The sequence below is a fragment of the Chlamydotis macqueenii genome, chromosome 4 (assembly GCF_036417535.1).
Source record: "Chlamydotis macqueenii isolate bChlMac1 chromosome 4, bChlMac1.mat, whole genome shotgun sequence".
NCBI lineage: Eukaryota > Metazoa > Chordata > Aves > Otidiformes > Otididae > Chlamydotis > Chlamydotis macqueenii.
This window is the reverse complement of record NC_141559.1, coordinates 18,329,170-18,356,828: the sequence shown is the minus strand read 5'-3', so window position 1 is coordinate 18,356,828 and position 27,659 is coordinate 18,329,170. Positions and strand designations below refer to the sequence as shown.

The following is a 27,659-nucleotide window of genomic DNA, read 5'->3' as shown; positions in this document are numbered from 1 at the left end:
CAAATTTGATATTTGCCACTTTTAATAGGACTTAAACTAGGCATCGCTTACAATTCTCAGACAATTCTGAGACAACTTCTTTGTTACAAATTCTAACTCTATTTCTCTCCTTCCATTAGCTATACCTAGAGTACAGAGATTCCTGCAAGTAGGAATTTTGGAGTAGCTCACTCAAACACATGTCCTAAAGGGAATATCCAACATAAAGGCATTAAGTCAGCTATGAACCTAAGCTCTAGGCAGAAATACACACCAGGCAGTTAGGCCACTCCTCAAAGCGCTCCTAGGGCTACTGTCGGAAAACAGGAATTAATTAAGATAACATCTTTTGTTTCTAGGCTAATGCTTAAGAAATTAATAATCAAAAACTTCAAATGAAGTCGACTCTTTCCAAGAGACATTCTGAACTCAGAACTCACAAAACTGAGGTATACAAAAGATATAAATATTTATTATAATTACAGCAGCTTTACATAGGAAAGTTAAAAAAATTTAAAATATCCCAATTTTCAGATTCATGATTTTTCTCCATGACAGTTGGTCAGAAGGTCCCTGGGATATCTGTAGGCACCTTTAAGAGTTCTTCAACTTCTTCTTGTAAAGCCTCAGCTTTTTCACTCAGCAGCATCTATAATAGAAAAAACCAAAATAAATTAGAAAACAAATACAAGCATGATCTATAACTGTTAGACAGGTTAAAACATCAGTGTTTCTTTCCAAGCTTGCATCTGGTCTGTAAAAAACTGCTGCTGCCTACAGGACCACAGTACCTTCACTTCAAAGGGCTAACATTTTCACAAGTACTACTACCCACTTTTTTTACTGTTTAGTGTATATCCATGTGAAAAACACTAACACAAAAATGTATACAGTACACAGCTGGCTTTCTCAGTTCTGCCATCACATAATACACAAAATTTAACAGAATATAAACTGTTTGTGTAGAACTGTTAACAAGAACATTTTAAACCTTAAATATTTATTTTCCATGTTGGAATAAACATTTGTAAGTTGTGCCTGCAAAGGTGCCATTTTCTTGTTTTATACAAAATTTCTTACTACAGCATTTTATATCAGACACAGAGGATCCTCAATATTAGCAACTGTTTAATCTACTACCCTGAACTGTTTGCTGCTGGCACAGTTGGAGTATAACAGTCCCCTAGTAGCACAGCACATGCAAGCACTCTAACTTCCCAGTTTGAGAAAACTGCATCAGTTTAATAACTCAGCGTGAGAGTAAGCTGGATTTGGCACTCATGTAGATGAGAAATCTGCATATATCCCTTTCTTTTGGCTCACACAGCAGCAAAAAAAAAAAAAAAAAAAAGCAGTACGGAGCCTACAACTTTAAATGGCCATGATCTCTTTTTTTTAGACCACAAATATGCATCAACACATTTCCTAGTAAACTGAATCCTTCATTTTTAATACAATTCAAACATGCACTTTTGACCTATTGAAATTCTAAACTGGGTTTTTATAACTTTGTTTCTGACTTACCTTTGCAGATGAAACAATTTGTTTGGCTTGACGTCGTGACAAATGCTCAATCATCTTGACCAGAGTTTCTGGATTCGCATTAGCCAAGTGTGCTAAAGTTTTGTACCCTGCATTATAAAGCTGTTTTGCTCGTGCCTACAAGTCCAAAATTGTGTTAGATTATTAGAACAGGCAATAAGAATTACCACTGAGTGCCAATCTCTGCAGCAACCTCAAACATTTTATCTTTGCATATCAATCCAATTCTTTGTCTTTCGAAGAACATGAATACTCACTGAGAATCTTTACTCCTCAAAATACAGCTTTACCACTAAGATTTACCTCTCTGTCTTACCCAGCTCTTAGGAACCCAATTGTCATTATTTTCTCCAGGCCTAGATGATACTGACTCTGCCATCCTCTTTTGTTATCATGTTTTCTGCATTCACTGTCACTGACAGGAATGACTGTCTCACTTTGGAGATGTCTAAGTGAAAGGAGGGTCGATTTTATCCAAATTTCCTTTCACAGAATTTTCACAGAACAGAGCTTTCACTATATTCCAGAAAAGACTATACTTTCCTGTTTCAAGCTTATAAATATTTTTTCCTTCAGTATCACAGTATCTTTTTTATTTCTCTACTTTTGTGCGAAGTCATGGCTGTGAGCTCACATATACAGGAAAGAGATACATCACACTAGAGATTCTCTGGAATTTGATTATCACCAGTGTAAGGGGGTACAGATTATCTGCTTCTCCTAACTTACTGCCACTTAATTCAATGATTGGCTGACAAACTGATTCTACAAGAGGCTGGACAGGCAAGGGGGCCTACAGGAAAGATGGGGAGAGATGGTTCAGTAGGGCTTGTTGTGACAGAATGAGGGGTAATGGTTTCAAAATAGAGGGAGGTAGATTTAGATTAGATATTAGGAAAAAAATTTTTACAATGAGGGTGGTGGATCACTGGAACAGGTTGCCCAGAGAGGTGGTAGATGCCCCATCTCTGGAAACATTCAAGGCCAGGCTGGATGAGGCTCTGAGCAACCTGATCTGGTTGGAGATGTCCCTGCTTCCTGCAGGGGGGTTGGACTTGATGACCTCTGAAGGTCCCTTCCAACCCTAACCATTCTATGATTCCATCATTTTGTAAAGAGGTCCAATGATTACTTAGAACTTTGCACTGAAGCCCAAAAGGATTTTCTACTTTAATAGGAATCTTCGACTCAGAGACTGGTTGTTTCTTATTTAAAATATATGCAGCACTGCAGGCGATTGTAAAAGCCTAAGCTCCCAAGAGGACTTCATATATTCCTGTGAGGGTATTCTAACTTAACTGAATTTGTAAATTCTTATTCCTCTTTACTGACATGAGCTGAAGAATCCTTACCACAAAATAAACCTGGACTCTGTTTTCCAACTGAGTATACAGCTAAATTACTGTCCAAATACAGCATTTTCACTGTTGCTGTGGCAGCAGCCAGAAGAAAAACATTATTGGCTCCAGCTCACGTTTCCCCAACAGACCACTTTTTCCCCAGCCTCCAGGACTGTTGTGGGATATCTGCACTATGCCAAACTCTCAACAAAAAACTAGCTTGGTCTTCCAGATACACTTGAAAGGCACAGTAACATCTAGAATACAAGTTTATATTGAAAAATCTCACAAAACTAGGTTTACTAACCTCTAGAACCCCTGCAACCTCCATCAGAGGGATGAGTTCTCTCTTAACACAGTACGTCAACTGCTTGGTAAGTTCTTTCAGTAAGGCTTTATAAACCCAGAATTCTTCTAATTCCTGCAGAGACAGAGATCGCTAAAAATCAGATCCTAAGTTCTGTATTTGGGGAAGAGCTCTGCTACAGCAACAAGCATATATTTGGCTTTTAGGCAGGGGAAGTACTATTATTTCTATCCTTTCAGCTAGTTGTAGAGTTGTATTCAGCACTCTTCAGCTGAACATCCCAAAGCTGGGGCAGTTCTGAAGGACAAGCAATGCATTATTTCAATAGATTTTCACAAAACCAAGAGAACAAGCCAAGTCAGCTGTTTTCCTGAGATTACATTGCACAACCAGATGGTTTTATTTCCCAGAGAAAGGTAAAATTGTCAGGTAATACCTGAAAGTGCTGACACTATCAATGCCCTCTACAGTTTGTGTATTTTCACATTCTCAGTGCATAAAGCTTACTTTTAATATAAGAAATAGCACTGTACAAGCATGCTTTTCTGAACAGGAAAAATAATTTTGAACAGAAAAGGTGAAAAAATACAGTTTTTCACAGGAAAGGTGAAATACAACACCTGTGCTCAGTTCTAATATAAGAGAACAGAACTCCAGATTTTGCAAAACCAATCCCAAAGAATTCACTGGAATTCATTTAACACACTACCTCACAGAAATGTAGAACACAGGAGGCGAATGAGGCAGCAGAATTAAGGAGATTTTGCACGTATCCTCGGGGCATATTAAATTTCTCTGAAACGCTCCATATATTGGTCTCTTTCAGTAGGGCGTAGAGGACAAATGACAGGTAGAGTCTGTTTACCACAGCACTGTCCACATTCTAGGAATAAAACAAGTTAGAATTCAAAGTCAATATCACATTCAAGATATTCTGTTAGTGCTACAAGGAAATTCTTTTCATTGCTACTTCTTCACATCTCTGTATTATACCCAAAGACATTAAACAACATTAGGAAAACCAATCAATGAGGTTAAAAAGAATCTTAAGAAGAAGAATCTGTAATAAAGAACACTAGGAGAAAAATACTCTAGAATTTGTAAATAATCAAAAGAAATTACTAAACTGTCATCTTAGGTATGAGAAATCTCCAACCTACCTTTCTGATGGCCTGCCCAGAAGCCTTTTTTGTAATAAAGCTTTCAGGTACTCCCACAATATCCGCTACCTTTTGCTCTGCTGCACTTAGCTGGTTGAACTAAAATGAGATTTTATAAAGAATTTGCAGGTAATTATTTCTCTTCATATTACAGAAAACACAAGCCTATTACTCAAAGTGAAACAATGTTTTTCAATATCTCTCTATAGTACTCACTCACTAGATAGTCACATCTGCAGCTTCTTTGCCTACTTGCTTGAATTATCCGGAACTGTCCCTCTCTGAATGCCACATTTCAACAAAATTAAATAGATTTTGGTGTGCTACCCCTAGTATACAAGACTTCACAGAAAAAGGAGTAGTTGAATTATAGGTGGATCTTACAGAGTGTGCAAGGCTAGGATAAGGGCTGTGCTGCTAAGACTGACATAAGCACAGTGGTCTGTAGGAAGGTATTGGTCACAATGGAACAGTGGCAATCATAGCTGGACTTCAGCACTAGACTCAGATATCAAAGATTAAGACTTAATATTCTCTAGTAGATTTTGCTCCCTAAACTACAGATTAAATGAGCGAGCGTCAGAAGGTAAATATGGCTCTTGATTAATTTAATAGTGGTTTTCTTGCAAGACTACAAGTATGTGGTTACATATAACTAGTTTACAGGAAAGTTTTGTTTACAATTAACCAGACTCTGGTGATGGCAAGGCTAGCACCAAGGTTACAGTCAGGATTTGGAGCACTAGCAACTCAAGAAATGCGCTTCATGCCACTGTTTCCCCAAAGAGGGTCAAATATTATAGATACAAAAAACAACTTAGGTTTTTATGCAGTACAACCACACACTTCTGCTCTGTGACTGAAAATAGATTATCTTAACTTTTCATCAAATCGTTACCCCACTACCTACATTTCCTATGTATACAAACTTACTTAAAATTTAATAAGCAGGATTACTATATGCCTCAATGGATGTTTGCTAGTAAATTCTCACCTGTCTCAAGTATATCATCCAATCTGGGCTACAGTTAGAAGTCATATCATATGGAGTTGCCAGATACAGAAGATGAAGATTGCTCTCAAGAATCAGCCCTTCCAAACCTTTCTTCAGTTCTCTGTAAAGAAGATTGCAGTATGCCAAGTCTACAGACCCTATAATAAGCACACAATGTATTGCAATTTTAAACAGGCATACAGAGTTAAGTGTAATAAATTTTAACATACAGTTAGTATTTCCTTTATCTTCCACAAAAGCTTGTTATGTCATCTGAACTGAAGAGAAATAACTGTAACCTGAATAACTGTTCTAACCTAACATGAGCAGTGAAACGGAACTGAGGAAAGGCAGTCACCTACTTCCATGTGTGTCTGCTCTGTGTGTGGCTTTGGAATGTTTGTGAATTGCCTTGGCTTTAATGAAATCCTGGAACAATCTTGTAGACTGAAGGAATCTTTGAGATTCATCCTATTCCAATTGTGTTCCATACCCTCTATCTTTATGCTATTACAGGAAAACAGTATTTCCTGATACACTCTTTTTATTACAATTAGTCTAAATGTCGTATGTTTCCTTTCCCTCTTAAGCTTCTCTCTATGTCAAGAAACCCTCCTGCTCGTAATACCTGTTCATAACAATAAACTATAAAACGAGGTTGTCAGCCATTTTGATTATAGTCACTAAATAAAATATTTAAATAACTTTTTGTTAGTACAGTTCTGGTTTTACTCCTATTGTGCCCAATGTTACTACACTTAATTCCCATCATGTTCAGTCTTGCGCTACTTGTTCATTCCCATTTTCAGTCCAGCATATCATTTAGTAATCAAAATTGTCTCTCTACAACTTTTTTTCACTGCAGTTTCAGACTGAAGATGGGAAAACATATTGAATTGAGATAAGGCTGAGATGAAAGCAGTTGTTGAAATTAAGATTATAATAAGAATACAAAAGTCTTACCTTTATATGTAGCTTTACCCAATGGTGTGATTGTTAGCGTACATTTGGAACTGTGGTCCTGCTCAGATATTTTTCCTTTTAGGAGTCCTTTTTCTATTAGATTTTCTAGTCCATCTTTAATTATCTCTGAGAGACTCTTCTCTTTAGGCAGCAGCTGCTGCTGAACACTCAGCAATGTACTGCACATAAAATTGTCAACTTCCTCATGGGTAGCTGCTATCTGCATCAGTTTTGCAAGTGATTAGCATGTTTAAAGGTGTCATTTCACATAACATATTTCATAAGCTATATTAAAAATTACTGAATAGAGAAAAAGTTTGATATCCTGTGAATATGTTTTTATAGAAATACTTGACAACAAACAATGACAGTCTATGACAGATTTGATGGGACTGCTCTCCATCTGTTCTATTATTCTAGCTACTGCATCATGCTAATTTATTTCCCCTGTTTCTATTTGTATTTTGAATCAAGAATCACAAATTGAAATGTTATTAATGCTGTAATAAAGTAGATAAACTTTGACTTTTACATATAAGGAAATTGTCATGTTATGTGATTACTTGAGAACCGAGTTAAATACAAAGACTAATACAATCTTTGTCCTTAACTGATTAGAAGCTGTTTTGAACTTGTAAGCCAATCTGTTTACAAAGTTTGGTTTTTTTTCTATAGAATCAACAGGTAAGATTTTCTTTGCATTCCCAAGCACTTAAGTTACTCACAGAGAAGAGTTAATTGATACCTTCAGTCCAACCAAGGACAACAACAGGCTCTGCATCCCCTTGGTCAACTCCAGTAGCAGATTGCTGTAACAACTCTCCAAAGGACTGTTAACTAAATCCCGAACCTAAAGAGAGCAAGAAATATATTAGTTCAGGGAAAATATTTATGCATTAGTTTTACAGTTCTAAAAATATTGATAAGCATGATTCAGCTCATAAAGAAAGTGTATACATCTAAAGTTTACTGTTCATGTCTGAAAACAAACCACATAAAGGTAGTTTATAGGTATTATTACATAAGTCAAACACTTGCAATGTTAAGAAGTAAACAAAATTTAAGCTAGGCAGCTCAGCTCCTCCTGTTTATCCCACCAGCTTAATAAAACAATTTAAATTACCAACAGCTTTGTAAAAATTACCAAGTGTTTGTCTTTTTCTTGCACTATGAGAATACTTTCTCCAGCATTGTCAATACCAGCTCGACCAGCTCTGCCAATCATTTGTTTATACTGGTTCTTCTTTAGGAAGTCATTAGCAACATAGGGAGCTCTGAGAATAACTCTGTAAAGAAGCCTTTAGTAAGTTACACTTTATATTAAAACTACTAAAGTAGCAATAAAATTTTTACAAGTGCATTCTTTATACATGCTTAATAACTAGTAAAAATCAAATGCATCTGTTTGAACAGATGGTAAATCAACAAGGAAAACATTTAATAATCCAAGGTTTATTGAATGATAAGCCGAGTTTATTATGTCTTCCAGAACTTTTGGAACTAGTCTTTACATCTACTCAAAGGCCTAAGTTTAAGACTGAAAAATCACTGAGATATAAAATAAACAGTACTAAAAACCAAACAACACCGACCATGTATCAGTTATGCTAGAAAGACAACACTTGTCTGTATGGATTTTTTTTTTCTCCCCTCAGATGCGTTATTCCAACGGACATGCACACAAAACTGCATTCTTAGCAAACAGTCTTTGGTCATACAGACTGCGGCAGCCACATCATCAGCACTTGTATAACATATTTTTGTGTTAGAACATATTAAAACTACATCTCCTTAGAAAAGATTTATTTTACAATTTAAATACTCTTCTTAGGACAATATATAAAGAAACCACCATGAATTCTTTATTCTTCTGGATAACATTACTACTGTACTGAAGCATTTCCTCAATTTATTAAAATTTCCTTAATCCATTTAGATAAGTGCTCTTCAGGTAGTCATTCTGAGGGACTTGCTACTGATTCACATTTCCTATGTAGAAACTTTGCAGACTTGTCTCCTGAGTTGAACCCAAAATCCCTTATGCTTGCAATTCACTAGTAAAAGCAAAAACATACTTTAAATAGCACCGGTATTTCTAACTTATTAAAGACATTTTTTTACAAAGCAAAAATCAATACAACAATGAAATATGTTTCAGATACTAACCTTCTAGCTGGCAGGTTGACCCCAGCAGCTAACGTAGCTGTGCAAGCAAGTAGACACAGGACACCTGTAGAATATGCTTCCTCTATACTTTTTCTTTCATCATTTGTAAGGCCACTATGATGATAGGCAATACCAAAAGGGATTGTTTGTTTCAGAACAGGACAGACACTTCCGTTTCCTATATTCTTTAGGTTCTTGATGAGATCTTGTTTCTCTTTCTCCTTGTGAGCTCTAAATTCTCTTTGAGGAGGAAAAGCATTTCTTTAGACTTTGATCAATTGTTAACTACTTTAAAAAAAACTAAAAGACATGCTTGCTGTCTATTTCTGTTCATTATCCATTCCTCTAACATCTAGGTTAGAGAAATAGTTATTTCCCGTAACTTTAAAATAGCAATACACAGGAGATTGATAAAATTGCAATAGAACTCTTTTCTTGTTTGTAAGCACAGGTACAGAAGGGATCAAACACTGGCTGGGTGTGGGTACCGAGTGCACTGAAGAATGGCATAGGGCCAGTATCAGCTCATAGTGAAGATTACAGGTACCTCAGAAAAGGTTTCAATTTTGATAGCAAGGGAACATTTTTGTTTATTTAAATATAATTTCTTCCTACATTAACTTTACTACATTTCCTTTCCTACTTCCTACATTTACTTTACATTTAACTTTACTAGACCATTGTGAGTTGATCATATAACATTTTAATGAAAACAAATGAAAGTCTTTCTTTTCTTTATTAATGAAATCTGATTTAGAGTTTACGACTTACATTTACAAAGTAGGTATGGAATAGAGATACCAACTGACTAGCAACATACATGACCAAATACTGAGCTACAGAGAAAATGTTTGTTTTCTAAGCTTGCAGAGACCAGTGCCAAATGGACACAAAGGTAGATTTAGTATGTTTCTCCTTTTTTCTTTATTATTTGTCCTTTAATAACCATTTTTTCAACTAGTTTGTTTAAAAAATAAGATTTTTTTTTTTGGTGAAACATTTGTTTAATGACTCTTGTGCAGTTTGCTATCATTTATGCAGTTAGCAACTTGGCATGATTCCATATTAAAAGTATTTACTTCCAATCACCAGGGAAAGTCACTTGCAAATCAGTGAAGATAAATCCTAAGTTCTGACCAATTATTCCATATATAGTTAAAAAAATCATGACAGAAACTTACTTCTTGAGGTACTTGCACACCATTGAAGCCACATTTTCACAGTTCTTTTTAGTGGGACAAAAGATTAGGCAGGAATATTTAGGAATAACTTCAGTAACCAGTGCAATGATGTGATCAGGGTCTGCTTTCTCCAGATTACTAGAATACTATCATAAACACAGATTGGCAAACACTTAAACTTAGAAATTAAGTCATAAACTAAGCATTCAGTGCTTGTTCTCAAGCTTTGCTACAATACTGCTGTTTGTTTAAACGTGAAATAACTGCAAGAAGTTGTAGGATAAGCTTTTATCCCAAAGAGTTTATTAACACATCTAGCTTGAACTGAGAGATACATGGATGTAAGAATTAAATGCTTTCCTTTTTTTCCCCTTAATCATCCAATTTCTTTTAGTGACAGCATAGTGATGTTATTTGTGCTACTGGCACACACATTTTTCTTTTTAAAGGTTGAAATGAATACCTACAAGGCAGTAATAAGCCAACAAAAAGCAAAAAGATGTCATCTTTTAAGATTCATGTAAAAGTGACCAACTGTTGAGAAAATCTAGCCAAACTCATAAAGCACTGAGTATCTGGAATACCCATTCCTCCTCATAAGTCAAAATAGCAAAGAAACCTCTACCTTAAAGAGTGGTAAAGAAGTGAAAAATCAAGTTAAGTGTTCAGTATTTCAAAGGCCTTTTTCCTCCTCAAAGCCTACCATTTTCTTTTTCACGGGTATTACAAATGAACTATCATGTTTAAGTAACTTTTTTGGTAAAAGCTCTGTAAACAAATCAGTGTAAAAGAATACATTTCATAACTATAGTTCAAAGAAAATATAAGTACTTTGGTTTTACCTTGAAATTAAGAAGACGTGAAAAAGTAAAACCGTTTTCTGTTTTGCTGTCAACTGCATAAATGGTGTCTCGTATCTTTATGTATTCCTTTAATTCTACCTAGGGAGACATAAGCCATAAACAGAAACTTCATTTAAATTACCAGATCTTCTCTAAAGATTAAGTTATTGCCAATGTACAGCTAATACATTTTTCTAAGCATCGCATCTCATATACATACATACTTGCATGCACACAAGCACACAGTCCACCCCATCAAGATCTTTTTTTTTTAAGTTGTTTAAATTATCTGCCTTGTGAAAGTGTCTAATTATAATAAGGAATGACAAACGTTGTATCCCAGGAACTATTCATAAATAATTGTTATGACAGCATTCAAGCACCAGTAGTACAGATTCTAGCATCAAATGAACGGTAATGATTTATCACAGTGGTTGTAATTTAGAAATTGCTTTAGTTAAAATGACACAAATGGCTTAACACAATATAAAGGTACTTGCATTTGTGCATTTACAAGTGCATAGTACTATTTCTTGTATTGCTACAATTGCAAGCAATAGCAGGCATTATATTTCATTAATTAAATGTAAAAGCTGTGATATGATCCTAAACAGATTTGATATAATTTTAAAGCCAAATTATCTTATTTACTAGTTTACAGTATCTTGTATACAGACCGGTCTAAAATTATTAGTATAGTACTCTGCTCGCAGGAACTTCTGCAGGTCTCCAACATTATTTAAAGTTGCACTCATTCCAATGATTTGCGTGTTTTCTGTAAAACATAAGTTGAGATTAATTAATTGCCATGTCCACAATTTTTAACATTTCTGCTCAGTATTTAATTCACAAGCCTAGTTCATCATTAGTCTTGTTAAATGCCAAAGTAGCAGGTTTGAAGAAGGATATAGCTAAGAAATATTACCTGAGACAAACATTTAAAAAGGAATCCTTCTCTATGGAAGCAATTAATTGGAATGGCTAAGGGGCTCCTACAAAAAAATGGAAGATATTTGCAATATTCTGGATTTCTCAGAGAAGAAATACCAAAAAAGCTTCAAAAACACCCAGCCCATCATTACAGGGTCAACTGACTAACATTTGAATGAGTAAACAGTTATTGCACAAAGTGGCCAGAACACCACAAATTCAGAAAGCAAAAATATGACTTCTCTCTCAAGATGCCACCACTGCAATATTTTAATAACATTAATTGCCACCATTACTTACTACTAGTGTAAAGAATTTTTGCAAGAGTAATTTCCAGTGTTGCTCCACGACTTCCCTCACCAAGCATATGCAACTGTACAAAGAAAAAACAAAATGCAACAATATTACTGAGTTAAGAGTATTTCTACAAAAGAATCCAAATGATGTAGTCCTAAATAAATATTACAGGAATGTCTTTGGACTTCCTCAAGATACCCCTCTGGTAAATTTTGACTGCTAAGCTCCTTCCAGATGTACAGCTTCACTGAAACAATATTTAAGAATCACAAAGAAGCAGACCCAGGATATCTCTGTTGGATGTTCTACATGCGACTCAACCCTTAGCAGCACAACTCAGTCACACCACTAAAAACCGGAACAAGGGACAATTCTCACAGTCAAACGTTACTTGATATTTTTCTTTTTTTAAATGTTTCATTTAGTCATTCTTAATACCAGACACAAAGTCTCATGGTTTCACATTTAGGAGTTCAGTTCTGGGATTCATAAAATACATTCCATATGATTAAAACGATTTATGTTTTTTTCTAATACACTAGAGCTATCTAATTGACAAGTAATTACTAAGTAATTCAACATCAACCACTATCACAGGACGTCTCTCAAAATAGGATCTGTTGCCCTGATACAGCAACAAATGCTTCAGTCAAAGAAAAATAGCTTTTAATATTACAGAATTATGTATCAATGTAGAAAAAAAAAAACTTAGTTAAGCAGTAATCATTTCATTATAAACACTCAAAGCAAAAACCAGTAATAAAAAAATTGCTCTTTGCCAATAATTGCATATTATAAACATAAAAAATCGCATATTATAAATCCGAGTAAATCTTGTAGCATACCTCATCTACCACAACCAGACCAAGGTCACCAATTCTTTCGGTTTCAATTAAGGAATTCACGAGAGCATGCCCTTTTTCTATAGTAGCAATATAAAGAGACTTTTTTGTTCTCCTCTTGATTGGTGGAAACCTTCCTTTACTTCCCGCATATTCTTCAACCAGGAAACCCAATTCTACCCCAAAACTCGATAAACCCCTAACCTGTGAAAAAGAAAGATCAATTAGAGAACAAACTCATGCTCATTTTGGATTTCAGAGCTGCCTCAAGAACTCAACATGTACATAACCAACCCACACTACAACCAGCTGTTTGAATTAGTGAAAACATATTAGCTATGGCTACCTTATCCAAATGCAAATCTGAACTGTTTACAAATATCATCAGGCTTAGGCTACATCTGTTCTCTAAAATTAACTTTTCCTTCATATAAAAAAAAATTAGTTTTTATTTCAAGACTATTTCTGTAGCAAGTTGGGCAGTACGGCTCTAAGACTGCAGAATTATACATAACATTGCAAAAAGCTATTATTTCAAAACTCAGCACACTTAAGTGTTTTATTACAAAATTACTGACCCTCAAAGCAGCATTTAGGAGAGAAGTCATTCACCTCCCATCATATATTTATGAAAATCATGGAGTTTGCTAAAACTAGTGTTACAGCCAGCCAACTAACAAGCAATATCAAAAACACTGTATTCACACCTTTTCTTGGACAATGGCAACATATGGCAGGATCATCAGAACATCTTTCTGCCTGCAGAGTAATTCTTGGAGGATTATTATTTCAGCTACAAGTGTTTTCCCACCACTGGTTGGCAATGAGTATATTAAATTCTTTCTTTGCTGTAGAGATTCTAACATTAAGCATTCATGCTGCCATTCTGCAAAATTAAAGAAGAATTATTAGCAACACCTGGGGTATAATCAATATCAAAATGCCTATGTTTCATACAGAATACTTTAAGTCTAGTGTTTGAGAGTTTTTCTGCAATAAACTGCTAAAAGCTTTCAGTGATCAAGCCTTCTGAAGTATTTTGTAAGCCATATCAACCTTTTCTAACCATACAAAAAAACCCAAACCAACCACTTAATAAAACAAAACAACCACTTTCCAACATGGTTTATATTAAATATTACCTGAACTTAAATATTTTTACAGTGTAATGGGTAAAACAGGCAACACTTCATTAGCAATTTTTTTTTAACAAACCATTAATTACATTACCATAAAGCGTTTCAATTCCTCGAAACTGTCTGAACAGATCTTTAACTTTGCTAGGTAATCCATAAAAAGGGCCTATATCAACAGAGGAAGATTCAATAGTCTTCCTAGCAACACAAATCTCTTCAGATAAAACAGCTTCTTTAAGCTGCTTGGTCTTAGAGACCTGCAGAGTCTGGGCTTTGGCATTTCCAGTCATAGCACTTTTCAGATGATCTTTAAGACTCTCACTTTTAGGTAAATCACACTTAGAGTCTGAGGAAAAGTCAGTAGGTCTGTTTGTATGTTCTGCATCAGGACAAAAAGATGATGGACTCCTGATTTTGTCCAAGGAAGAATTCACACATTTCTTCCTCCTTTCTGAAACTGGAGATATTCTAGAATCAGAAGAAAGTTCATTCATTTTCTCAAAATACAAAAGTTGTGATGATGGCAAGTCATCTAAAATAGATTCTTCTGGTTCTTGATTGCTATCCACCAGATGATTTTCATTCATTTGGAAAGTATGCTCTTTGTCAGCTTTAAGGACAATCATGTTTTCTGAAGTAGAAAAATTATCTTGGTTTTTTTTGTGAATTCCTGAAGGAAGATTCCCAGGTATGACTTCTTCAGCTGCTTTAATATTCTTACTTTTATCCTGCAGGTATTTGTGCTCTATATCATCAACTTGAGCTAGCAAAGAGTCATTTCCGTAAAAGCTGTCATAGTCACCAAACATATCTTCTTCACTATCATTACTGCACTGTAAAAATACAAGAAGTATTAATACTCCAAAGTAACACCAAAGAAGGCAGCATAACTTGTACAGCACACACAACAGATACAAGTCATTTAAGTCCTCCCCAATTTAAGAAAGTTAAGTGTTTTTCTGATGTTTGTGAGGAAAAGCTAGCTTGGCTTCTAAAGGAATGCATGCTTTAACTCAGTGAAACTTAACCTACAAGCAGACATGATGCCTGCACAGCTACTTATTAATAGCTTGTTGGTTTTTTGGTTTGTGTTTTTTTTTTTTTTAATTAAATTAAAGCCGAAACGCATCTGCTCTCACACAAAGGGAGGCCCTCCCTGACCAATGGCCCGGGCCAGGCCCTCCCAGACGGGGTCCCCCCCCGCCTCGGTACCCAGCCGTGGAGCCTGCCCTCGCCCCGCCATCCCCGTACCGGGGTCTCCGCCGGGGGCCCCTCGCCACTGGAGCTCGGTCTCTTGCGAGCCACCGGCGAGCAGACGGCGCTGGGCTGCACCGGGGCGCGGCTCCGCTTGCGGACAGAGCCGGGGCGGCACTTCCTCCGCACCGCGAGACCGGGCTCGGCCATAGCCGCCGGCCCGTGGGGCCGGGGATCAGCCTCCGCCCTGAGACTGTGGCTGCGAGGGAGCAGCGCGGGGACCGTCACGGCTGCGAAGGGGCTCGGCGAGAGGCGCCCGAACCACCGGAGGAAGACGGGGCTGCCATGAAGAGAGCAGTGAACCACCCACAGTGTCCCCCAACCGCCACCAGCATCACTTCCGCCAAACAGCTACAGAGATGAAGTGACCGTGACCAGGCGGCGGCCAATCGCCTGCCTCAAGTAGAGCAGGCCGCCGTCCCATTGGCCAGCGGATTGCGTTTGTACAGGCGGCAGAGCGGGAGCCAATAGCGTGTAGGCGGAAGTAGCGTTCTTTGTGGGTGGCATAGGGGGCAATATGGCTGCGCGGGTTGTGGTGGTGCCTGGTCGCTGGCGGCGGTTGTTGCCCGGTGCGTTCCTTCTCATTCCCCTCCCCTTTCCAGCGAGGGGGCTGCGTGGGGCGCTCGCGTGTCCGCTAACCCTGTCGCTCTTTCCCTTGCAGCCCCGCTGTGGGAGCGGCCGCGCCGCCTGCAGCACGAGTGGCCGCCTGCTCGGTCCGACCAGGTGAGGGGTCCGAGCGCGCCCGGCTTTGCTCTGGAGGGAGCTCGGGCTCCTAAAAGCCTGACTGGGTCACGTGGCGCGCTGCAGAGCGGGAACGCGCCCTCCTGGCTGAGGGGGGCGCGCCCCCAGGAGCTGAACGAAGGCACCATTGATAGCCCAGTCTCGTCAGTCAGCTGTCTGGGTGACTCGAACGTGCAGCGAAACCTTTGGCGATGCGCACCGATTGCCTGTATATAACTATAAAAAAGGCTTCAGAGAATACCCTGAATGTGGCTGTTAAGTCATAAAAATGTGTTGTCCCTTACCAGCAGGAATATTCTTTCTCTGCCCTAATTCTATCTGTGTAAAAATGAAATTTCTCCTTTCACATTTGGTGTGGGGTGTGTTGTGAAGCTTAAGGAGCCTTTTGGGGCTTAGGAGATATTTACAAATCTGTTAAAGTGTGTGAGGGGGCAGGAGCTCTCTCCTTTGAAATGATTTCCAAAGAAGTCTCATGTGACTTAAGCAGAACTACCTGACTACCAGCTTCTGTAGCTATTGCCTTTTAAGTAAAGGGTGTAAGCTGTACCTTAGGGATTCTTTTAAATGATTTGTTACATTGTCATTAAGATACAAAAAACTGTAACTGTGAGAAGTCTTTTAGACTGTTAATCACCAATTAGTGTATTAGAGAAACAGACAGAAGAAGGTTACTGAAAAACTCCAGTGATGCGCTAAGTAGCTCTTTTGGTTCCAAGGCATCTTTTGCCCAAAGGATAAAAATAGCAAACATGCCATATTTTCTTCTGACGCTTACAGATGTTAATAATTCTCTAATTTCAGCCCATACAAATGGAGAATCCCTATAAAGAACCTCCTAAAAGATGTGTCTTATGTGGAATAAATGTGGACTACAAGAATGTGCAGGTGAGTTTGATAAATTCCTGTCCTTAAATGAAGATAACCGGTTTACTATTTTTCAATGGAGCCCACAAGGATAAAAATTTAAAAATCACTTGTTTATGTAGGAGTTTAAAACTTAAGAGTAAGAATGTGTGCAGTGTTATCACAATGTAGTTGTGATGAACTGCTCAATCTACTAGTCCTATGTGCAGGTGTTACAACTTTGTTATTTATCAAATAGTGCCCAATTCTAATGCCACTGTCATACAGATTAAATGTTATGGCATGTAAAATACTGTCTAATTCCAAGCTATACTTTTTCTTGTCTCCAGGTAGAACTGAGTTTTGTAAAAATAGATCAAAACGTGAAAACTAGAATGCAAATAGTAAAATAAACTAAAGCTTTCTAAAAAAATTATTAAACTGACTTTGTGTTTCTTAATTTTAAATAGCTTCTTTCCCAGTTTGTTTCTCCATATACTGGCTGCATTTATGGCAGGCATATTACAGGTATGTAAAATATTAAGTTAAGTCATTTACTGGTTAACATTAGTGTTCTTTTGAGTCCAAGTAACTGTCTATCAGCATCTTTCAAAAAACAACTACTGCCAACTCTGTGCACTTTGTGGTAGTATTCCTTTGACTTGGTAGCCTTCATCAAGGGATGAAATATCCCTTAATTTTATGGGTTTTTTTTATTTTTAATGGTATAAACACACATGCATTTTTCTAGAAAGACTTAGACAAAGCTAGAGCAAATTATCAGTAATATCACTTTCACCCTTAAACTAATGGTGTGGTTATTGTTGATTAAAGAGACTGAAAATTACTTCTCTCCTTAGGCTTGTGCAACAAGAAGCAGAAGGAAGTTACAAAAGCCATTAAAAGAGCTCATGTGTTTGGTAAGTATGATTGTACTTCTGAGTTTTATAAATCAAGCCTACTTTCCTATTAAAAAAAAAATCTTTGTCTTATCTTTTTACAGGATTTATGCCAGTCATGTTTAAGAACCCATCATTTCTCACGGACCCCAAGATATGCAATGTCAAGTATCCAGAGTAATATACTATAAAGAAATAAACAATAAAACTACTTTTCATGTTTATATACTTCCTTACTAGAAATGTGGTTGACTGGCATAATGCATCACTGAATGAAGCATGGATATCAAGTTGCTTTTTTTATGAAGTGTCAAGTCTCTAAAATTGAAGGAAGTATGAAAGATGAAAGCAGTAGTAAAAACTGCTAACTGTACGGACCATTTCCTCTGCTCACAGGTCTTGCTGAAGCTCAGGTGGGGGTTTTTCCCTTGCTGGATTGGAAGAGGGGCAGGGAAAAACCCAAGTATTGCATAGCTAAGGATAAAGTATTTAAGTTGTGGCAATTTATGTAGACAGCTACATCTGTTAAGCATTTTGCCTGTGTTCATTTGATGCTCCCTGCCTCAGTTCCCCCTGAGGGAAGGGTAGTACTGCTTCAACAGCAGCTTGAAGTTGTATTACTCTGAGGCAGTATGTGATGTGGCTGTATGACTGCTAACATCCTGCTAGCACAATCTTTAAACCCTGAGAGAGCAAATACAAATCTAACTCTGGAAGGCAAAATAAGAGAATGTCATCTGGACTTGTCTATGCCAAACAGGATTCATGCATCAGGGGGAAAAAAAAAAACAAACCAGTATGTCTTGCAAAAATGCACTGTTTTTTTATCCCTGCAGTGCTATAAATTGATATGTCACTACAGAATGCTGGCAGTAACTTTTGGGGCAAAGTCATCTAGACAAATAATGAACAGATCAGAAAGTAGGGGAGTGTGGGTATTCATTTGTGTCTCTATTTTTTTCCAAAATGTCATCCTCTGTTTCAGTGCTACTCAGTGTAAGCTTTCTTTCCTGGTCACTGTCCTCTTGGTCTCGAAGTAATTTTTGGTGAAGCTGCAATGATCTGGATTTCTTGAATGACTTTGATCCTGTTGTGGTCCCTCTGACTTTACGCTTGGTTAGGTGTCTTGTTTCAGCTTCAGTGAAGTCTCCTTCCTCTACCATGAAAGTCAGTTTGTCCATGACATTAATATTATGGTCAGTGTTACAGCAGTTCTTAGATATCTGTTGGCCTTTGAAGGAAACAATACATGTCTGAAGTCCAGAATTGGGGAAGAATGTTTGCAGTGCTTGACAAAGGAGAATGTTCTCCTTTGGCTCTTCTGGGTGGTCTGTGTCTTCTGGGGAAAAAAAAAGCAGCTGAGTTGCAGTCTCTTGCACAGTTCTACCACTACTGTTTTGGCTGCCTCAAGTTCAAAACGTTTTGTGCTCATACCAATTAAATCAACTTTGGAAGTCTTGCTAAGACTGGCATTGCATTTAACTTACCTGAACAACTTTGTTGCTTTTTCCTCTTTATTTCTTCTTTCAATTGGCTCACCTCTGCTAAGAGTTTCTCTACAGATCGTTCACTGGCTTCTACTGTAGAGCATATTTTCTGCAAGCAAGAGAGCATTTGATGCAATTGATCTTCACAGAAGCTGAATTTAACCTTGTTGCAAAATCCTTAAAGGTACTCATGATTTTAAGTTGGACACAAAATAGTAAAAAGCTGAAGTTATGAACTTGAGGTGGATTTCAGAGAACCTAAATGTCGTGGTGAATGAGGTGCAAGATGTTTTATTTGTTCCCATCTAAGCAAAGGAGCTCTGACAAACTACAGATAGTGCTCCTTCAAAATAATCCTCTTGTGAGATTCAGTGGTGTTGAGGATTTATCAGTGTACTTTTGATCAAATAGAAATTTAAGTATTCAACTTTGAGAACTCAGTGTACAGCTACTAACAGTAAATGGAACTTCTTGATCTTTCAATATGTGCTTCCTAGATATAGCTTTGTTTCTGATTTAGTGCAAGACTGTGTACCCTTTGCTTGACTTGGTTTTGTAGTACTGCTGAAAGTAACTATTTTGGCAGGTAGGCCTGACTTACCTTCAGTTCCTCCTGCAAGGTGGCATACATCTCATTTATCTTATAAACCTCTTGTAAGGATCCATCTTCATAAAAGAATTCTGACCTGTGGACCAAGAATATAACTGTATAGTTGCGAGTTCATGATCACAGTGCTTAATAGGAGCTATAATGAATAAATAAGCATTTTGAGCTTCAACATGAGGTGCCTCTGAGACAGACAGCTGTTCTCATGGCAAAGTATGGGGACTTAACAAGTCCAGGTACCTCAGAAAGGTAAGTAATTGCAGGAAATGGGTCAACAAGTGAGCAGGATATGGCTGTAGCATTTGCAAAAGCACTTAAATACTTCTATAGAAAAGATAATTGTATTTATCTAACTGAAAGCTACAGCTATCAGTAAATATAGCATATATTGTACCTGTGTTGTCTTACTGCTCTCACAAAACCAGAAGATATGCAGGAGCCAGATACTGTTCTGTAACCTTGCTGTTCTGCCATACCCAAGTTGGTAACCACCAAAGGAACTTTCTGAAAAAGACTTAGAAAGCAGAAGTATGAGAATATGATTTAACATCCAAAGGCTTTTCTTTGATAGTTAAAATTTCTTGACCATTAAGCATCCCGCATAGAGGCTTACAGTATAGTTAGTTCTTGCTAAATATATCACATTACACATAGATGACTAGTTATGGCTAAAAGCAAACTGTAAGAGCAACAAGACTGAGCTTTTTCCTCTAGTTTTTCCCCCATTTCTGGGTATGAGTCACAAAAATGCAATATTTGCTTGTTAAGGCTAGCCTATGGGCAGCATGTCTTTGAAGATAACTGAAAATTACCACTAGTTTAAATATTTGAATGATATGTGAAGAGAAAAACCATGTATAGTTGAAGCTGTGTACACAACCAAATTGATCAAGAACAGCTTATGTGCATAAATGAACTGATAGTGTCTGCCTGTTGACACTGGCACTACAGATTGTTATAAAGGCAAATCCCTGAGCAGAAGTCCAGGGTAAGATTTCAACTGGGCTCTAGCAAGATAAGGAATAATCTTATTTAATGTGTAAGTTTCAAAGGCAGAATAAAGTGTTAACAATTCAGTTGCAACAAATGAAAAAAACCAAGCAAACAAAAACCAAACTTCAAAGTTAGAGCACATGCTGTACTACTGCTTTATTAAAACTAGAGAACAAGCTAATTACCCTTCCTGTGGCCGATGTAAGGCATGTTCCAGTCTGTAAGTAGAACAACTTTCAGTCATCACGCTGGAGGTTAACAAAAGGAATACAAGGCCCTGATTTGATAGATGTGACTGTAAATTTTTATGAAGAAGTCTTTCCCGGAATGTCATGGTCTGATCTGTGTTACGTCTGAATTTGTACCATCCTATTACGCTCTGCAAGCAGAAGAAAATTCATTGTTAGTGTTGAATCATGCTGTCCCTGTGTGTCATACTGAAGCAAACTACAGGATTCAGTACAAAGTCATGAATCTGAATTGTTTGATGTGTACATATTCAAGCAGTTAGTTAACTTAAAACCCTTAAAACATCTAAGCCTAATTCCAGTATGACAACTTCTTTCCTTCAAAACTATGTGTTGAACTGGCCTGTTTTCTGAGCTTGTGCTCAAGCTGAAACTCTGCAGAGTTGGTTCTGCTATTTTATTGTTTCTTTCCAGCTTCTAGTTTACACTTGTGAAACTTTCTTCTGTGGAGAAGACTAAATTTTTTTTTTTTTAAGGCAAGTGCCACTTAAGATCAGTTGAGGTCAGCTCACTCAAGTGGTTAAGTTAGAAATCAGTAGAATTCCTTTGGGATATTTGAACTGTTTGCTTGAGAAATTAATAAGAAAAAATAAAGTTGTGACATTTATGTAGGCAAACCCTAGTAAAAAATAACCTAAACTGTTCTTTCCAGGGGAAAAAGATGATGCAGCTGCCTTGACCAGCAGTGTGACTAGACCCAAGACTTAAAAAAAGGAGAGAAAAAAAAACAAAACTTGATACAAGAGGTGGATACACAGCCCCCAAAATCTTGAGTGAGCTCCTTGGTATGGAAAAGAAAATACCTTCTTACAGCCTGATAGTATCTTCTTCAGGGCAAGTTCATTCAGTTCTCCTGCAGAATTGTAAAAGCTAGAAGAAAATTAGGACAATTAGAAGGAAAAAAAATGGTATTGTAGGAATAATTATTCCCTAGCAGTCTGTCAGTCATCTCACTTCAATGGCTTTTTCCCCTCTCCTGGTAAGCATAAAGATATGCTGACACAGCTTCTCTGCTAGGTTAGTGCTGTTAATTTAATTACTCAAATAGTTACATGGGTGGTCTCGTGCAGCCCAGATGCTGTTCTGGCATCAGTCCTACTGGGACACAAGTTAAAGGCAGCATCTCTGTTCTCTCAACTATAAAATAGAAAGATGCTTTCAATTTGATATGAAATACCTTCCTAATAACATCTGTGTTTATTAATTTTCAGAAATATTTGAGATGGAAACTGTTGTGATTTTCCTGGGGGTACAAACCTGCACAGCTGTGTTCCCATCTACGATGGAACTCTAGTCCTTGAAACTACTCCTGCCATGGGGCTAACAAGTGTTTCTTTTTCTCACCAACTTAGAAGCCTATGGCTAATGCTACCTTTTTTTTTTTTGAGGGTGAGGGGTTGGGATATATACTCTTAGAAAAGCAATATTTTTTTTTCACTATGTTGGTGTTATTCTGTAGTCTGTATGGTATAATAGCTCACCAGAAGGTGCAGAATGCCACATCTCTATACCAAAAAAGGACATGGAAGAACCAAAACAGGAGTAACACAAGGCATTTTGCATCTGTAATTCCAAGGGGTTGATACGGCTACTGTAGTTACAGCTGTGATTTTTTTCTCAGTAATGTAAATTTAACTCTTGAAGAGTTCAAGTTAGGGTTAATTTTAACTTTTTAATATCTGTTCACTTAAGATCTTACCTGAACAACTGGTAGCATGGAATATGCTTCTGTATATCTGGGAAGAGAAGGTAATATTACTCTGGGTTCATCAGTTAAAGATGTATATTCTTCTGTATGCTATCATCAGAATTAAACTGATAGAAGAACCAAGAAAGAATTCTGTATAATACAATTTCTTAAAATCATATGCATTAACATCTAACTAAATAAGGTTAAGAAAGGAAATAATTTTTTGAAAATTCTAATTTTTCAAATGTAAAGCAAACTACTTATATAAACTTTTTTATACATTTTTCTGTTTTGTCAAGTGAAAAATCAAATTGTGCACTTTATTTTTCCCTTCTTTCTGTTGAGTACAGGAGTAGTATGAAATATGAAAGACTTCACTTGGGTTACTCTGCAGCAAGGCATGGATGCTGTTAGTAAGAAAGGTGAGGCTGGAGAACAGAAACCCACAGGGCAGATGATAACTGGAAGACTGACTACCAGGAAAAAAAATAGTAGGTGATCTAATGGCATTCTAAATTATTTTATTTTCTTGAATTCTCCACTACTTTAATTTTCACAAGCTAATTAAAAAAAAAAAATTTGGAGCAACTAACTGTGTCTATGAGAATGTGATGATGAGACTCTGGGTAACTTGATCAATGCCACCACAAAAAATACCCCACATTTTTGGTTCATCTGTGAGACTCAGTGGAGGAAAGTGTTACACCTTAATTATATCCTAGAGTAAAGCTAGAAAATAGGATGCAATTTCTCACTACCATATTTTCAGGAAGATTGAAAAGAAGGCACATACTGTATACCTTGTTATCTGTTTTGTATAACTATTGTAAATCAACGGAGTTGAGGGGTGGGTGTGTGTGCATGTACACATACGGGTTTTTTAAGGGCTAGTATAAAAGACATGTCCATTCCAGTCCCATGAAGACTAAAAACAAATACATATGGCATCTGCTCAATGAAATACATAAATAGTTTGCAGCCTTCACACACGGTATTTTATAAGCTACAAATAAGGTAATAGATGCTAACACATTACAGTTCACACCACTGAAATAGACCAAGTTTTTTCAGGGCAACTGCAGTCCAGGAGAGTTTGTGACACGGCAAAGACAAAGAAGGAGCTGAAGCCGTAAATTAGTTTTCATGTGACAAGATATCTGGCAAAGAGGAGCTATTCAAGGAACTAAGAACTAGTGTTTCTGTTACAATTTTACTGTAGAAAATATAGTTTAACTTTTTTTTTAGCAATTAATAATGTTACAAAATAACCATTCCATGTGCTTTTTTTATGTCACTGTGGACCCTGGGATCTAGGAGCTTTGATCTTGCTGTAAGGTGTTGACCTGCCCTCATTCAAAACTGTAAGCAGTCACATATTGCCTGAAACCAAGCATGGTATTAAAAGTGTGGACAGACTAACCAATTGTGTAAACAACTTCGACATCATCCATTTGTGAGTCAGTAATGCTGTTCTTGGCTTCACCTTTCACATCTCCAAGAAGAAAACCTTCCTTTACAGGGGGAGAGAGAAAAAAAATTCATATTAACAGTGGCATTGCATAAGACTTTGTCTAATATTAAGAGTGGAGAGAAAACAAAGCTGTCAATGAACCATTTTTTTTTTTTAAACAGTAGGTTCTCACTAATTTTTCAGTACCTGCATTTAAGGGGAAGAAAGAAGTGTGAATGTGTACTCTGCTGTTTTCCATTCCTCGTGTTTTCACTGACAAGTGAACAGTTTGTGGCTGTGCAGGTGCTGCCCACCGCCAAGGCTTAGGCCCGACTGCCTGACCAGCGTTTCGGTCAGTCCTTGGCAGACGCGGCGCTGCTGCCGCCACACCAGGCGTTCGGTGGCCCACACCTCGTTTTAAAAGAAAACAAAAAACTCCACAACTTCCCGGCATCAGTCAGCACTGAGAGCACCCTGTGGTGCAGGGGGCGGGATACACTGCCACGCGTGTTCCGGTACAGCAGGCAGCGAGGCCCTGGGTGGCCCTGGGGCCCTCCCCGGCTGCGGGGTCCAGCGGGAGGCAGCGCGGCCTCCGGATGGGGACGGGGGAGGCCGGGCGGCGGCCTCCGCCATGGCGGCGGCGGCGGCTGCCCGCAGCGCTAACAGCCGCCCCTCCCTTCGCTCCCCCCGCCCGCGATGTCCCCCCCGGCCCCGCCCCGTCCCCTCCCGGCGGTTGGGGCCGGCGGCACCCACCGTGTCCGAGTCGGTGCTGAGGTGCTGGAAGGCGAGGGCACCGAAGACGAAGCCGGAGAGCAGCGCCGACGTGCTCTCGCCCTCCATGCCCCCGACAATGGCGGGAGGCGCCGCGGCGGCGGGAGCCCCCAGCGGCCGCCGGCGGCAGGGCAGGGCCGGGCCGGGCCCGGTCGGGTGCATCCCGGCCCGTGAGGGAGCTGGAGCAGCCGTGCGGCGCGCGGGCCGCGACCCCGCCTCAGCCCTCACCTCCTCCGCGCCCGCTTCACCCCTCCCTCGCGCTCCCGGCCTCTTCCCGCCTCCTGCCCGGCCGGGCCCGCTGCAAAGCCAGCCCTCTCGGTTTGCCTTAAATGGTGCAATTGTTAAGTCTAAAGTCCTGGTTTGGTTTTACCCTTAAGGTGGAGCAATGCTCCGAGTTAGGAAGGCTGCTCAGTTCCCCCCGCCCTTGCGCCTTCACGGGTGGCTCCTGGAGCGAAGGACCGCAGGTGGGGCTTGTTCCCGAGGGCGAGGTGAGGTGTCCCGGCCTCCCGGATGCCCTCAAGGCCCGGGACCTGACATAGCTCCAGGCCCAAGGTCAGGATCTGCGCTTACAGAAGCGCCTCATTGATCTGGACCGAAGGCTTTAATAAAGCATCACACCAGCATTTAAACCGAGCTGCCTGGCCCACATCATCCGGCGGGGAGCGTAGGTGGAGCGAGCTGTAGTCACGTCTTCGGCATGGGAGGGTTGTGTCATGCCAGCCTGCAGCATAAGGCACGGCGCCGGCTGAGCTCCTATCCGTAACAAGGCTGTACCTTTTGAAACAGGATACGCAGCTGTGAGCGTGTCTGGAAGTGTGCTGTACTGTTCAGGATGTGGTGAGAATCTTCTGAGTTAATAGCCTAATAAATTGTGATAAGGAAGTAATAAAATGGTAATGGTAAACAATGATCTGACCACAACAAATGGTATCGCGTCTTCCTAAGACATAGACTGAGTTTGCAGAATGTATGCTTTGTCTTTTTTTTCAGTAGTCACATTTTACTTCTTTTTAATATTATATAGTAACATATTTTTTCACATTCTAGCAGGTGTTCCTGACCATATCAGCCAGAAATAAGCTCTAAAAAAAAAAAAAAAAATTCAGGCAGGGAGAGTTAAAAGTGACAGCATTCTTTGAAACATGATCAGAGATCCAATTTAAAGGCTGCAGGAGTCTTTCCCCTTCACTTCAGGAGAGCAAATGTTTGATTTCATCCCTCACTAGGACTATAGGTAAGCATATTCTTAGCCTTAGACATTAATCTCCTGACTCTTGAAATAGGATGTGTGCTCCTGCGGTCTTTCAAGGGCTGTTTCCACAATTTTGGGGTCTCACACATGTATTTTTAGGTTGCATATAAAATTAACCTTTTTAGTGCAATTTATTTTCCCTTAAAACTTTTGTTGGCAAGATCTAGAAGGAGAATGGTTAGTTCTGGCATATTTACATTTAAATAAAATTCCTTAAGTACTATTTAAAATACATGTGAATGGTGCCAATATTTAGGAGAGGAAAATTGTGATTCTTACCTGTTGTCACAGTGGAAAAAGGGATCAGCTAAGACTTTTATTTCTCAACACACTCATAAATGATCTAGATCTCCGAATAAGGGGGTGACAGGTCTCCAGGTGATACAGAATGATGGAAAAGATTAATGGGAAAGAGCTAGTATGCGTTTCTGGCAATGCAGGCCACATGGTATTAAACAAATGGGTAATAAGTACAACACAACTGAAGTGATACATTGCAACAATTGACTCCATTATGGACCATGTTGCCACGGTGGAGGCCACAAGAACAGATGGATATGACCTGCTTCCATAGCCATTTGTGGACAAAATGGTGAAAGCAGACAGGAATGCTGACATCTTTCAGAAATCGTCCCAAAGGACCATGTGCTGTGATTGCAGTCACTCCTAAGTCAGAGCTGTGAGAAAATTTTATGCACTCAATCAATGCAGTAAAAGTTAGGCATTGACAAATTATTCTACAGCATTCAGCATCGATGATACACAAACCATATACAAGATTTATATTGACAATTGATGAGATACGTATTGGCAGTCAGGTAGTGCGTACATCTCTGATGGGTATCTATACATTGCTGAGGCAAACGTGGTCAGAAGATGCAGAGGACTTCCCACTTTTGTGATACAAAGACGCAAGCCTGTTGTAAGCTACGGGATATGATAAATAAGGTTCTGTAATTGTTGCATTTATCTTGTGTGGAAACAGTAATGCTTCTGTGGTCAGAGCTAGCTGTGCTACAGTCATCCTAATGAGTGATACAATACTTAAACATACTTCCATGTTTTCATAATTCAACTGTTGATGGCCAAAGATAAACCATAAATAGCACAATCTTACTGCTGTCAGATATAAACACAGATCTGTTTAGTGGCGTAGATGGGATCCGTGCAAACATAAAGAGCAGCAGACGCAGATCAGTTAAAGTATGAATGCAGAGGAGTGGATATTTGCACTTTAGTGCATCAAGACAGCATGGTTTCCATAAATAAATATTGCATCTGATAGTGCTTACCATGCAATAGGTGATCTTTAAGGTTATTCTGTCCTTTTGGAGAATTTTTCACGAGCGAAGCATGAGCCTCAGTCTTGATAAAAATCAAAACAAAACTACCAGAGATTATTTCATCCTTGAGCAGCAACCAGGTGAAGAGTTTCATAGAATCATAGAATAGTTAGGGTTGGAAAGGGCCTTTAAAGGTCACCTAGTCCAACCCCCCTGCAAAGACCAGGGACATCTCCAACCAGATCAGGTTGCTCAGAGCCTCGTCCAACCTGGCCTTGGATGTTTCCAGGGATGGGGCATCTACCAACCTCTCTGTGCAAGCTGTGCCAGTGTTCCACCACCCTCATTGTAAAAATTTATTCCTTATATCAAGTCTGAATCTATCTCCTTCTATTTTAAAACTATTACCCCTTGTCCTATCACAACAGGCCCTGCTAAAGAGCTTCTCCCTGTCTTTCTAGT

The 27,659-nt window shown here is 38.7% G+C and overlaps 3 protein-coding genes across 4 annotated transcripts; 1 reads left to right on the top strand and 2 right to left on the bottom strand.

Annotated features, from left to right (window-relative positions):
* Positions 1-437: 437 nt before the first annotated feature.
* On the bottom strand, positions 438-15,239 carry HELQ (helicase, POLQ like). Of its 2 annotated transcripts, none has more exons than XM_086747498.1 (18): positions 14,931-15,239; positions 13,774-14,512; positions 13,251-13,429; positions 12,547-12,747; positions 11,705-11,777; positions 11,152-11,249; positions 10,475-10,573; positions 9,633-9,778; positions 8,452-8,691; positions 7,430-7,571; positions 7,031-7,135; positions 6,286-6,505; positions 5,323-5,480; positions 4,329-4,427; positions 3,878-4,051; positions 3,169-3,282; positions 1,504-1,638; positions 438-628 (listed from the first exon to the last, which is right to left on the bottom strand). In XM_086747498.1, exons 1-18 carry the CDS (start codon positions 15,081-15,083, stop codon positions 542-544), a joined length of 3,162 nt encoding a protein of 1,053 aa, XP_086603624.1. In that variant the 5' UTR covers positions 15,084-15,239; the 3' UTR covers positions 438-541. The 2 variants fall into 2 exon arrangements, with proteins under 2 accessions (XP_086603624.1, XP_086603625.1); XM_086747499.1 differs by having other exon boundaries at positions 9,633-9,676.
* Positions 15,240-15,421: 182 nt separating this feature from the next.
* Positions 15,422-17,628, top strand: MRPS18C (mitochondrial ribosomal protein S18C). Its single transcript, XM_086747355.1, has 6 exons — positions 15,422-15,502; positions 15,595-15,656; positions 16,476-16,559; positions 16,988-17,045; positions 17,378-17,437; positions 17,521-17,628. Exons 1-6 carry the CDS (start codon positions 15,451-15,453, stop codon positions 17,595-17,597), a joined length of 393 nt encoding a protein of 130 aa, XP_086603481.1. The 5' UTR covers positions 15,422-15,450; the 3' UTR covers positions 17,598-17,628.
* A 589-nt stretch (positions 17,629-18,217) lies between these two features.
* ABRAXAS1 (abraxas 1, BRCA1 A complex subunit) lies at positions 18,218-24,749 on the bottom strand. Its single transcript, XM_086747354.1, has 9 exons — positions 24,645-24,749; positions 23,862-23,952; positions 22,451-22,487; positions 21,555-21,621; positions 20,689-20,882; positions 19,905-20,024; positions 19,505-19,589; positions 18,904-19,012; positions 18,218-18,755 (listed from the first exon to the last, which is right to left on the bottom strand). Exons 1-9 carry the CDS (start codon positions 24,729-24,731, stop codon positions 18,331-18,333), a joined length of 1,215 nt encoding a protein of 404 aa, XP_086603480.1. The 5' UTR covers positions 24,732-24,749; the 3' UTR covers positions 18,218-18,330.
* Positions 24,750-27,659: the final 2,910 nt, after the last annotated feature.

What these genes read in the sequence shown, in the direction of transcription:
- HELQ (XM_086747498.1), bottom strand. Translation starts at nt 15,083, where the DNA reads ATGGCCGAGCCCGGTCTCGCGGTGCGGAGGAAGTGCCGCCCCGGCTCT. An exon ending in AGGAATTGAAACGCTTTATG is followed by an intron (nt 13,430 to 13,773) that starts GTAATGTAATTA and finishes TTAATTTTGCAG; the next exon opens with AATGGCAGCATGAATGCTTA. An exon ending in TGTCCTTGGTTGGACTGAAG is followed by an intron (nt 6,506 to 7,030) that starts GTATCAATTAAC and finishes AAACTGATGCAG; the next exon opens with ATAGCAGCTACCCATGAGGA.
- MRPS18C (XM_086747355.1), top strand. Translation starts at nt 15,451, where the DNA reads ATGGCTGCGCGGGTTGTGGTGGTGCCTGGTCGCTGGCGGCGGTTGTTG. An exon ending in CTGGCGGCGGTTGTTGCCCG is followed by an intron (nt 15,503 to 15,594) that starts GTGCGTTCCTTC and finishes TTTCCCTTGCAG; the next exon opens with CCCCGCTGTGGGAGCGGCCG. An exon ending in TGGACTACAAGAATGTGCAG is followed by an intron (nt 16,560 to 16,987) that starts GTGAGTTTGATA and finishes AATTTTAAATAG; the next exon opens with CTTCTTTCCCAGTTTGTTTC.
- ABRAXAS1 (XM_086747354.1), bottom strand. Translation starts at nt 24,731, where the DNA reads ATGGAGGGCGAGAGCACGTCGGCGCTGCTCTCCGGCTTCGTCTTCGGT. An exon ending in TACTATCAGGCTGTAAGAAG is followed by an intron (nt 20,883 to 21,554) that starts GTATTTTCTTTT and finishes TTCTGCTTGCAG; the next exon opens with AGCGTAATAGGATGGTACAA. An exon ending in TTACATCGGCCACAGGAAGG is followed by an intron (nt 20,025 to 20,688) that starts GTAATTAGCTTG and finishes CTGCTTTCTAAG; the next exon opens with TCTTTTTCAGAAAGTTCCTT.